The 13527-nt window shown below is 36.4% G+C and overlaps 1 protein-coding gene across 6 annotated transcripts in view; it reads left to right on the plus strand.

Annotated features, from left to right (window-relative positions):
* UTRN (utrophin) overlaps nt 1-13527 on the plus strand; it is a 345394-nt gene that overhangs the window by 255618 nt on the left and 76249 nt on the right. For all 6 annotated transcript variants that reach the window (XM_071740500.1, XM_071740501.1, XM_071740499.1 and 3 more), the window contains one exon: nt 6080-6209. In XM_071740500.1, coding sequence (XP_071596601.1) covers nt 6080-6209 — 130 coding nt within the window. The remainder of the gene's footprint in view (nt 1-6079; nt 6210-13527) is intronic.

Consider the following 13527-nt stretch of genomic DNA (forward strand, 5'->3'; position numbering starts at 1 on the left):
CTCTGTTACTGTGAAGCACTTTGAGAATTAATAGATGCTTATGTCATGTAATGTGTAACATGTATGCATGCCTATACAGGGCTGGCTGATATTTTCTGTGAATATCCATGACCACATGTACTTATCCATAGTGCATATCCCACACTGGGGAGGGAAATTATAAAGGGAAAAATACTCTCAGTGACGAAATACCCCTATTTCTGCCTGAAAGATAATTTTTGATAAATCAAAAGCTATGTCTTAAATAAGCTAACATTTATAACATTTAACTTCTGGTAAAAGATCACCAGTATGCATTGTTTAATTGTCTCTTTTGCCCACATGTATGTTTTTATATTCCTGTCGGTTCATTTTCACTGTGCATGCTGGCAAAAAAAGGAATTTGCTTTGAATGTGACTTTCAAGTCTACCCTCACACTGAACCCTATTTGAACACTGTATTGCCACTACAGCAATAGAAGCTGCAAGTGGTAAATGGTAAACTGAGAGACATTTTTAAAAACTGCAGCCTTCTCCACTCATTTGTCTTTGTTCCGTTCTGAGAAGTCTTTTGCAAGTGACAAGGGGTAAGCCTCCAAAAGTTAAAATTCTGCTTAGATTCTTCTATTTTGTAAAAAATTAATCTGAAATGGTCAATATGTATGTATATGATCATGTCAAACTTTTTTTTTGTTTCTTTGGTTTTTTTGCTTTCCTTATTCTTGTGTTTTGATAATTAGTTTGTCCCTGATTATGAGAATGTGGACGGCTGAGTCTCATCTTTAAAGTCCTGTGTTATGCATGTTTCCCTATGCATCTCCAGGTGTTAATAGTTGTATATTAGAATCATAGAATCATAGAATATGCTGATTTGGAAGGGACCAATGATAAGGATCATCCAGTCCAACTCCTGTCCCAGGCACCCTAAGAATCATACTATGTGCCTGACAGCATCATCCAAACTTTTCTTGAACCCAGGCAATCTTGGTGCTTCTCCTGATATCTAACCTAATCCTCCCCTGATTCAGCTTCCTATCATTTTCCTGAGACTTGTTTTTGGTCACATGAATGAAGAAATCAGTACCTGCCCAATATCTTCCCCCCGTAAGGAGGGAGACTGCAGATTGCAATGAGGTCACTTTTCAGCCTTCTTCTCAGCCTCCAAGTTGAACAATCCAAGTGATGGCAGCCTCTCCTCATAAGTTAACCCTTCCAGGCCCTTCACCATGCTTGTGGTTCTCCTTTGGATGCTCTCCTTTTCCCCTTCATTATTTGTCTTGCCACATCAATAAAGTACAAAGTAATAAAAAGGTAAATGCATGATGAGATGTGTCATCTCATAGAATTATAGAATGTTTTAGGTAGGACCTTTAAAGGTCATTTAGTCCAACCCCCCTGCAGTGAGCAGAGACATCTTTAAATAGATCACGTTGCTCAGAGACCCATCAAACCTAATTTTGAATTTCTCCAGGGATGGGGCCTCCACCACCCCACTGGGCAACCTGTTCCAGTGTTTCACCACCCTCTTAGTAAAGAACTTCTCCCGACGTCTAATTTAAATCTACCTTGCTCTAGTTTTAAGGCTGTTGCCCCTTGTCTCCTCGCTACTTGCCCTTCCCCAGCCCTTCCCCAGCTTTCCTGCAGGCCCCCTCCAGGTACTGGAAGGCTGCTGTAAGGTCTCCCTGGAGCTTTCTCCCTTCCAGGCTGAACAAACCCAACTTTCTCAGCCTGTCTTTGTAGGAGAGGTGCTCCAGCCCTCTGATTCTTTTTGTGGCCATCCTCTGGACTCATTCCAACAGATCCATGTCCTTCTTGTGTTGAGGGTTTTAGAACTGGGACACAGTATTCAGAGCAAAAGGTGAGAATCTCCTCGTGGCGATTCTTTTTCCTTTGGACATGCTTCATTTTATTCAACTGGCCCTCTGGGCTGCAAGCACACATGTTGGCTCATGTTCTTTTTGTCCACCAGTACCTCCAAGTCCCTTTCTGCAGGGCTGCTATCATATCATCCCATGACCTGTATTAATAAATGGGATTGCCCCGGCGGACCTTGCACTTGTCCTTTTTGGACCTCAGGAGTCTTACATGGGCCCACTTCTCCGATTTGTCCAGGTCCTTCTGGACATCCCATCCCTCCGGATGACATCCTGTCCTTCTGGAATGGTGACTGCACCAGTCACTTTGGTGTCATCTCAAATCAAATGTTGCTTTTTATATGGTTATATGGGGTAAATACATGATGAAAGTCACATAGAGATATGTCTAGCAATCAAAATATTTACTTTTAAAATTTTATGTTTGTGCTATATGGTTACTGTACTGAAGGAGAAGCTTTTAAGCATGCTACACTTTCCTTATTGTTAATTCTTTAATGATGCTGACAGCTGGTAAAGGCCCAGTCACAACCTTGATCTCCATGTTATCTTTATGAACAATTCCTCTTTCCATTCTTCAAGTTTTCTCAATCATCCTTCCTATTGTTCCTATCTTAATATATGCCACAGATAAATTTTTCCATTTCCTTTTAGTGTATAAAAGTAACAGCAGTTCTTCAAGCACTGGGTGCAGAATAAAGATGGCTAAGTAATTAAATACTACAGGAGCTGATATTGGCACATAAAGCTACGTGATAAACTCATCTGAGTTTCAGTAACGTTCATTTTTACTTTCTTGAAAGAATGCATAATGAGGCCTGATTTAATTATGTTCTGTTTTTCAGAAACATCCCGTGTGCTTTCTTTGAAATTAGCTTTGCCTTCATCTGTTGGAACTATTAAGCTGATTCTTGAATTATTCTATAGAAGCCTTTATAATTCAAGAGAGGAGAAAAGAGGCTGTAAATCAATGGTGCATAGTTTTGGAAGCCTGCTTACTGTGCTCAAAAAAATAATTTTAAGATGCAATGGAAGGAAATAGATCCTTACAGGATACACTGTGGAAAAAATGATGAATATAAAAATTTTATCTAGCCTTCAAATTTTTCAAAAGTGGAAAAAGTCTTTAGCTACAAAGCATTCCCAACAGAAATTTCAGAAGGCCTTGGTTTAGGCAAATTCCTTGTCTATAAATTCAGGTAGTAAGTTAGTTTGTAAGAGTTTTTATATTAGAAATCATAAGACTTTCTAATGAGGAGTGGGAAAATCCTTATCTTGGTGTAAGAATCTAAGTAGTACGTAATTTCCAAAGCTATATTGGGAAAATCATGTTGCTCTGTTACTGAGAGGAACAAATCAAAAGTGAGAGTAGATCTTTGTTCCCTTCTCTGAGAGGATTCTGGTAGTGGGGTCTCTGGATTACTTTGCTGTAATCAAGTAAGTTGAAGGATGTCCCTCATACCCACAAGATGAATACTGTGGTGCTCTTTGTACTTGTTGCTTTGTGCGACGCTGCATAAAACATTTTGTAAGCCTCTGTCCATTTACCAGTGAACTAATTCTTTCATCTCTGAAATAAGTTGGGGTTTTTTTAAGTATTCTTGGCTAGTTTTATTTAAGGTCAGCTCTGAAAACTCTTTGTATTGACACTTTATCAGCACACCAGATTTTAAGTTTCCAGGTTTTTTTCAGGAAGTCTAAAAGTAGAGTCAGTTTCTCCAGGAGTATTTAAAAATCCATATTGTGGTTTACTTAGGAAGTAGAAATTAGTTCATAAGTGCAATAAAACTGTTGAAAGCATGGATGTTGGATTTGGTATTCTGTTGCCTGTCAGATTACTGAGGGAAATGAAGTTTGTGCTTAAAACCGTTACCTAACAAAAAATAATTGTACAACTTAGAACTGTAGTATGAAATACGGTAGTGTGAATTACTGATAAAGTTGCATATAGCACCTTTTATTGTGACCAATATAGCTTTAAAATATCATTGTGTTTTTATAAATATGGAAGTGGGAAACCTGTTGGGGAAAAAAAAATGTGCTATTTATGTGCTCAGAATTCATATTTTCATTTTGCTTTCCCATCTACATACCCAGCAGGGCTCAAATAATAATTGCATCCATGTTTTACCTTATTAGTGGACAGTTTCAGTGACAGGTTTTGAGATACCTCTCACAGTCATTTGCTATAGCTTTATTTATTATTTGTTTAATCTATACCAAAATTCTAGTAATAGTTTTCTCCCATTTTATAACTGCAAAGTATAGCTAGCTACAGGTGAAGATTTCTTCCTCTACCCAAACCTGTGCTATGCTTAAAGCTACACAAATGTTTTGACTATTTTAGTCTTTAATAATGATCAAGAAGGAAGAAGTGACACATTAATACACTTCTGTCTTGAAAGATGAGCATCGGTTCTGAGTAGCCATTGGGGAGATATGTTTTGCAAAACTAAATAAAACACCACAGTACATGATTGTACTCATTATGGAAAAATCCTTAATAAAATAATAAAATTCAATATTCAGCTTTTATGTTTCTTGCTGTGCTTTTCATTACTTTAGTCTGTACTGCTTCTGTAGATATGATTCCAATGAAATCTTTCTTCAGTCCACTCAAGACATTATATTTGATCTTGAGATTAGATTAATAGTGGGTTTCTTTTCTGTTCTGTTGCAAAGAGACTTGCCTTGAAGGACAGGAGTGTATTATTGATATATTTTGTTATTCTTGCTATATGTACTCTCCTTGCTGTTCTATTTTACTGGCAGAAAGAAATAGGGAAATATATTGAGTATTGCTAAGAAGCAAGGAATAAAACTGTGCAGGTTTGACTGGCTGTTCCAAAAATTATTTTTACATCTGTGGCATAAAAAAAAAATTATATATAAACCATAATATAAGAAATCTCCTGTGTCCTCAAGATACTTTGCTACTAAGTTATTTCAATATTATAATTTTGTTTGCAAGGCTTATTGCATGCTAGAAAATTTCTTTGTCAAGGTATAATAATAAGAAATGCCATGTATGACTTAAAGTTTATGAGCTGAAGGCTTAAAACATTTGTGCATTTGTCCTCAATTTGGACAGCTTCATTGGTGAGGATGGTGGAGGGAGACAGAAAATTAAATTCAAGGTTTTGTAGGTCAAACTGGATTGAAGATTTATTGAGATTGATCAGGAAAAAATGATGAACACAATGTATGAAGGTAGACAGGAGAGACACAGTAAGAGAGATCCATCTCTAGGTTATTTCTAACTGATGAAAGTTCTTAGTAGTCTTAAAACCTGTCATAGCCTCCTTTTTCTTCTATGCTTTGGAAATATTTGTGAAATCACATAGAGGGAAAATAAAGTAGTTCTAGAGAGACTTCCTACTTGATGCTGAAATAAGCACTCCTGTTTCTGACAAAAACTTTGAAATTAAGTTTTAATAGACTGTTTCAATAGTACACTCACACAAGCTCTTGTAGCCAAAAGCTTTTAAAATGGGTAATTTTTGAGTCTTAATGGGACCATATTTTGAGCCTTAATTGCACCTGTCTTCCTTTGTTCTTGAAACAAATTGCTGCATAGAGAATGTTGTCAAGATCTGTAAAATACGGAATGTTTTTGAAGACCCTTATCCTAATGTATATTATGTTAAAGTTAAGCATTGATACATACTGCGGTGATGTGAAGGGATTCTTCAGGAATGTTGCTTTTACAATACCTCAGTTTCTATTAAAAAATATTTTCTTAACCAGTTAGGGCTTGTTTTTTAATTAAAATTTTTGTTTCTTATTATACATAGTATATCTTGAATTCTGCAAAGAACAGGGCTTATTCTTCTTAACACTATATAAAACATGTAGAGATAACACTGTTCTAAAGAGCATAAACTTCTGTATAAAGACAAAAGTTAATGGTTACTGAAAGTAAGACTATAGTTCAAGTTCCTAAATGTAATTGAGTTTAGAATATCATCAGTGAGTAGGTTTGGGGTTTTTTGTTTGTATGGTTTGTATTTTGGTTTTTTTTAATCTGTAGCAGAAGTGGTGTGAGAAGGAAGGGAAGGATTTGGGAAGATGAAGATACAGGAATGCAGCTGGGGAGGACAGGGGCAGATAATGCTGGCTGTTACTTGACAGGTCTGGTCAGAAAGGTTAAAACTCTCTGAAAATGATATAGTATCTTGTTCACAAGATCAAGTTGCAAATGTCATTCTTCTTTCCCTTCCTAAAAGGCACTGAGGCGTGAACTGAAGGATAAAGAGCAAACTGTTCTCAGTGCTGTGGACCAGGCCCGCGTTTTCCTCGCTGACCAACCAATTGAGGGACCTGAGGAACCAAGAAGAAGCTTGCAGTCAAAAACAGGTCAGAAAATACTTTTCTCTGGGAATGGCTAAACAGAAAGGAAAAGGAGTTAACATGTCTCTAGGACATATTTTGTCTCAGTTACTTGGTTAGATTTCAGAATTTTCTAATCCTGATTATTTTTATTTCAACAATTTAGCCTCAAAGTATTATTAGTCTGCTTTGTAAGTGCTCACATTTTAATGGAAGAAGTAGAAAAATCTACTTAATTTTTCTATTTTTGATTCAAAACACTTAAGTCATCAGTTTTGTTTTGTTTTTGTTAATAAATATTCTACTACATTTCAGTGTAGTGAGAATAGTAGTTTAAGAATAACGTTCAAATGTATAAAGATCACTGTTGCAAAGTTTGACTCCACGAATGAAAATAAATGTATTTGGTTGTGTATCTCATTAAAAGGAAAAGGAATTGGCATAATTACAGAATCCTAAATATTTGAACGGTGGATGAATTATTGCTAAAGAATAAACCACAGGTATCATAGAAGCTCTATTTGCGTAGTATTTGTTGAGATATTTATCTATATTAGAGATTAAGAAGAAGGTAATTTTTGTCCCCCTCCCCCTGGTAACTGCAAAATAGGAAAATAAAGCAAACTTTAAGTCCTACAAATATGTTTCTGCTATAAGCTACAACATTATAAAATCCTAATTTTAATTACTTAAAAATGGTTTTTGAAAAGGTAGTAATGTGCTTTTTACAGAAATAACAGTTAACTGTAAGATGTGAATAATATACTGTTTGGTATAATTTACAAAATAAGTGTAGTAGCTTGCATTGGGAGTTAGTTTTCTCTTCCCTTCCTTCTTCCTATACATTTCGACTGCAAACTTTGAGTTTATTCAGTGGAAATACCTGGTCTTTCTTACATCCATACCTTATGTTATTTCTGTGCAAATTTTTATGTAGTTCTATATCCCCTCACTCAGCTTTGTGATAAAGTTCAAATAGCTGATAATAAAAGGAAATGGACCATGTTTCCCTGTGATTAATTCTAGTACCTTAGCTCCTGTAATGTATATGTCTAATGTTTTAGCTGGTCTTAATCTCAAGCAAGCTTGCAGTTGAAAAATAACAATGCTTCCTTTATGTTCACTCATTCTCTTACACAAAAGATTTAAGTCACAGAATCTCTTCTCAAAAGTCTCAAAACCACCCAGCACAAATGCTGACGATGCATAAAATGTTGTCATTGTAAAATGTTCATTTTCTAACAGGGGTTGGTATCACTAGCCTACTGCTGACTGAAAATGCAAAAACAAATTTCAGATGATGAGCTGCATCATAAATTCTTTTAACGCAAAACATTTAAATAACAATGATATAACAACAACAATAATTAATAATTAATAATAATAATAATAATTGCAGCTGTGCAGATGGCAGTGGTAGCAGAATAGCAGGGAACCTGATGACCGTAATCATAGTCATTGACTGCATAACAATAATGGCCAGGCAGATGGTGTGCAACTGATGTATGAGCATCTCTTGTCAGTCATCATATTTGAAACCTGCTCAAATATGCTCAGACTGGGAATTTTCATAGATGTTCATTGAGCTTACATTCTTCTTCCTTCTTTACAGTCAGTAGTTCCATAGACTTCCTTTTTTTATTGAGCACATGATTTGTTAGTCTTGGCCACCAGCCAAACTCCCAGGCAGGAGGTGGGTGTGAGAGTGGTGGGTCCATGGTCATCCTAGCGGTTTCTCTCTGCTGCTTCTTTTTTCTCACATCTTTCCTCTGCCCCAGCATGGACTTGCCATGGGGAATATCTGCCCTGCCATGGAGCTCCTTTTTCCCCTTTGACCTTAGTGTTTCCCCTCTACTGTTTCTCCTTTTTGTTCCCCTCCTCTTTCTGGTGTTGTCTGCTCTTTCTTAAATGTGCTTCTCTTGAGGTACCTGAGCTGAGGAGCTCAGCTGTGCCCTGGGGTAGGTATTCTGGGGCCAGCTGTCCCTGGCATAGGGGAGTCTGGGCTTCTCCTTACAGAGGCCCCTGTGCAGCCCCTGCTCGTAGGAGTGGTGGGCACCTGCACCCAACACAGAGCAGTGTTGCACTTTCTGTATATTAATAGATTTTCAGGCCAAAAGGCTTCTGGAATCATCTGCTCTGATCTGTTATATATCATAAGCTGTTAAATTACACCAAGGACTGAGTAAATTTTTTCTGACAAGTAATGTCATTCGTCTCCAGAAAGCTGCATCTCTGGATTTGAAGACAACCAGTCACACCCAGTTTTTCTTCTGATTAATCATTTTCATTGAAGGAAGCAGATGCAGGCTTATTTTGCCTTTGCAGATATTTAATTTTTTATTTTCTGTCAGCTTCTTGATCTCTGGTCTCTGCAGTTGATTAGAGTTAACTTCAGTGAAGTACACTTCATGTTGTTAAGGGGGAAGGAGTGCAGTTTTGGATTGCAAGCTGACTGTCTTTGGAAAATATTGATTATCAGTATACAGCACAGTCATTATTTAAACAGGTTTTGGCTGCTTCTATAATATAAATGGCAAAAACTTATATATATTCTAAATCATTGTCATATTAATTAGAAAACCATTATTTTTTGAGGTTAATTCTTACCTTGTATAGTCACAGGGGTGTTTACGGGGGAAGAGGTAGCTAATACAAGAGGATAAGGGCTGTAAAATTGCTTTCTATTTTCTTAAAACTCTCTCTTTCCACCCACTTCATTTTATTATGATATTGTTTTGCCATGTTTCTGTAAGGAGGCCCCATCACAAAAAAGCAAGCTTCACATTCTTCTTGCACTTGAGCTGCGTCAGCATCTGACTGGAGCTGATTGATGAACCAGCTGGCCAAGTGCTGAATTTAAAGATGAACAAGGATAAGGAAACTGGAAATTGTAATTTTTAAATTAGGAAACTCACATTTTAAGCTTAGTTTTCACTTGTCTGTGGTATAGGAGAAAACTTTGATCTAAAAGAGTTAATTATAATTCTTTATGGTACAGTTACAGTTGGCTCCTTTGATCCCTGTACTGTTAGTAAATGGGTATAGAGGAGAAAACAGGCTGAGAAAACTTGCTTAGAAGGCTCAAAAAAACTTCAGAACACGCGTGTTTTAAAGTTGTTTGTTGTTATAGGATGCGATCAAATCAGGGAGCCCTCTCTTTTATGCTGCCTGACATCTTTGTTTTCTGGGTTTGTATTGTTTTAGAATAAAATAGATGCCTTTCTTTTGTTTTGAAATGCTAATAGGGGATGTATATCTGTCTCCTGCAGCCTTGCTGAGAAGATACCTACCATATGTGCCATGCCAGAAAAAAATCTATATTGACTTTTGGAAGAAATAAAAGGCCTGTTACAATCTGCAGCCTCAGTGCTTTGGAAAGAAACATAAGATTAATTCTTTGATTACCTAGAGTAAATGGGATGCAGTGGTGATAGTCTTCTCTCAATTAGTACTCTGCCTTGAGCAGGAATTGGAACATGGCATAGTAGCTTGGTGATGCTGTAACAGTACTGCTACATTTAATTTTTTTTTTCTGGTTTTGTGGCAGGAGCAGACTAAAACTGAATTCATACCTAGTTTATGTTCCTGCAGCAGCACAATCTTTTGGCTTCCACTGTACATAAGTCTTGTGAACTTGAACACATTATTACAGAATGGTAGATTGTTTTAGTAGAATGTATTATAAGTGTTCTAATTATATTGGCAAATTATACTGGTTATGCTGGATAAATGTATGGTTCTCAGGATTGCTGTAATTTTCTGTAGTTCTCTGGAGATACATGGTATGGGATGACTTAATTATCTCTTTTAACTAGAAGCTACTCTCTTTGTTTCACCCTTCTTTCATCCCCCCCAGTGCACCCACTGGGAAATATTGACCATTATCAAAAGATATGTATATTTGCTAGCATTATTATCTTTTATCTTTATCTGGAGCCCATACTCTGGGCCCTTTCCAGAAGTATTAATCATACATGAGGTATTCATCATACAACTTACGTTTTCTCTGCTTTTGCAATCTGTCTTCTGCAGACCTAAAGTAATTTGTCTTTTATCCTGCAGAGATTATCTTAATTCACTCTTTATTAAAGTATCATTTTTATGTTGTAGAACTTTCAGTTTTGATAGAAGAAAACCTTAAATGGGCTAAGATGGAAATGGCTTATTCTTTGTTTAGACTATATATGTTATAGACACTTGAACAGGAGAAAAAGGTGACATAGTAGATTATGCTTGGGTGCTAAGACTCCTACTAATGCTGTTTCCACATTAACCAGTTTCTGTTCATTCTTTAAACTTTCTATTCCTATTCCATCAGAAGTAAGTTTGCTATTCATGTTTTTAGAAACGCGGAGAACACTTTCAAAGCAGCAATGCTAAAGACTTCATCATGCAATGGTAACAATGCATTTGGTTCTCCTGCTTAGAAGTTTCACAATGTGCCATTGTGTCTGTTCAAATGCTCTGAAAGTGTTCATAATGATGACAGTGTTGTGTCACCCGTTGGTTTTTGTGGCAAAGATTAGTTGAACACAGAAAGAGACAATGTTTAACACAATGTGAGAGCCAGAAAACATGAAGTCAGCTCTAGTTATAATGTATCTCATTAAAAAATATAGCAAAAGTGAAAGGGAATTAATACAATTGTGGTAAGATGGAAAGAGATCACTAGTTCAAGTCCACGTAATGAGGATCAAGCACAGTTGCTGAGAATCAAAACTGCTAGAGCCAGTAATAGCTCAAGAGATATAAAATGACTTCTTAAACAAGGTGAATTTTTTTCACTAACTTTTCTGGGGAAGTATTCTCCATATATACAAGCTTGCAAGGAAGCTATATGCTGTGAAGTTCAGGCTTGAAAATTTTCTTTCTATGGCACTCTGTATCTTCTAAAGCACAGGAAAACTACTGTTTCTTTCATTGCTTTCTTTGTGACCAAAAATGCTTATTAAAATAAAGCCTTTTTCTACTAAGAAGCAGAATTTTTTCTGCTCTTTCTACCTTACTGAAAGGTCCGTCAATATAATTTTTCTCTGTTAAACAGATGCTCCAGTGAATATAGGCTTTTCTTTCTGAGCAGCTGCTAAGTGAAAATAATGTAGTAAGTACAAAAAAAAAAAAAAAAAAAAAAGAGAGAGACAGGGTCAGGTGAGGAAGCTGTTCTTTGAGAAGAATTTGTATTAAGTGGGAACAAAAAAGCAACAACCTCTGTGTAGCCTTATTAACAACAAAAAGGAACATTGTCTGCCAGTGTATGTAATGACAGACTGGTGAAATGAATTCCAAACTCAGAATAAATGTTAAGATATTATTTTAATGAGGTTTATAATTCTACGCTATGTAACCAGTACCTTGAAGAATATGTTGTCTGCTAGGAAAAAAAACAATGTGTTGCTCAAAATGAAGTTGGGTTTTCATGTTGCAAAACCTGAACTTCTGCAAGAAATATTTCTTTCTTCAGTGAATAGTTGTTGGATGGTTTTACAGCTCAGCAAAATGTATGTTTTTCTTTATTTCCCTAGCAAGTATCTTTTTAGGTCAAGTTTACAAGCACTTCCAAGGCTTCTGTAAAATAAAGCAGTCTTGCAATGAGTTAATATTTTTCAAATAAAATTGCAGGAGATACCCTTACACAATGACTTGGATTTGACAAATGGTATTAAAAGGTGTTTCACTGTTCAGTTTTGCTGGGAGACTTTTATCACCCAGTTAATCTGGAATTTTTTTCTTCCCCAAATATGTGACTAGCCTGTCATGGCTAGGCTGCCTTTTTATTTTTTTTAAGCTGCCCAGACAAGTAATGTCTGGATGTTCTTGTCCTCTTCTATTCCTATTTATTGCTACAGCCACTTTTTTCCTTACTGTTTTTACTGGAGCATGAAGCACTCATTGAATCTGTTGTGTCATTACCTTTAAGGACAACCAAAATGTTCTGCAAGATTTTCAGCTCTTACTAAAGCTTTCAGCATATTTCTTGTCAAGTTACTGATCATTTAAAGTGATCTGCTAATAATGTAGTTTAGAAATGTTAAGCCCTTCCAACTTCCTGATCCTTATATGCAGAACTGGTAGAGTTTATCTCTAATGATGTGTAAAGAATGATGAAAACACATGATATTGGATGAAAATGGCAGATTGCAGCTCTGCATATATGTAACTTCTGCTTAGTCCAGTTTCTGGGTATAACATCCTCTATATTCACATGTTCAAGATGCCATCAAAGGAGGCTTCCTACAACTGGGACTACAATTTACGCCTTGCAATGAAGATCAGAATTTCTTTGTGTAAAGTTTCCCCAGCATAGTTGATCTCTTAATCTTCATTTGCAGTCCTACAGCTTTGACTCCCTAGGCCTGGTTGCTTTCAAACTATAGTTGTACCTGTATCTGTTCAGTATCTGTATAGAGATACTGAACTCTGCCACTAGATGCACCATTCCTGCATGGTGCAGGTGAAGTTTAGTTTGGCTTCTGGATTGTTCACAGTCCTTTTGTCTCTGAACTGAGTGGACTCTCATTCATTCATCAGTGGTATGTTATTTTTTGTAACAGTGAATAATTTAGAAATCACTTCTACTAACAACTTCTTTGGTATATTTACATAACGATTTGCAGCTGTTGGTTTTTGTTTAAAACAGTATTTTTTTTATATGAAAATCTTGGGATTTTTTCTTACGACTTGAGCTTTATTTCTTTTTCTAAAATCTTTTGTAAAACTTGGGGTAAAGATCATCCCAGAACTATGCTATCCTATGATGTGCTTTATTCTACTGTGAATTGTTGGAATTCCAGAGACAAGGTACAATTTATCATAGCCTATCTTTTCTCTGGTTTGTCAGTATTTCAAATTGTGGGTTACTGCCATATCTCTATATCCCAGAGCTGCTTACATAATTTATATCCATTTGCATCTAATTAAGCACTGCAGGTTTTTATTACAACTGTTTCTCCCCAAATTCCAGTTCTGAAATATCTTCTTGCCACTGCTGGCCTCTGCTTTTGAAGGCAGTACATGAGCGGTGCTTTCCTGTGATAGCTGATGACACCCAGCAAATCACTGAGAAAGACTGATAAACTCAATATTCCTTTTGTCCTTCTCAGCTCCTCTCTTTCTTCAAATGGCTCTCTATTTTTCAGAAAAGTTTGTCAATTTCTAGGAGTCAAAATATACTCTGCAACCTACAGCCTAGGTATTTGTCTCCCTTTGGTGATGTTGGCTTTTGCCGAATTTCCTTGCCTCTCATTCTCATTTGGTTACCACTGGTGGTACTTTTTTCTTTTACATAACCACTTCTTATAAAATTTTCTTGTGCTTTTGGGCAACACTTGGTCATTTGGCAACATCC

This window comes from Heliangelus exortis, chromosome 3 (assembly GCF_036169615.1).
Source record: "Heliangelus exortis chromosome 3, bHelExo1.hap1, whole genome shotgun sequence".
In the NCBI taxonomy this organism is placed as follows: domain Eukaryota; kingdom Metazoa; phylum Chordata; class Aves; order Apodiformes; family Trochilidae; genus Heliangelus; species Heliangelus exortis.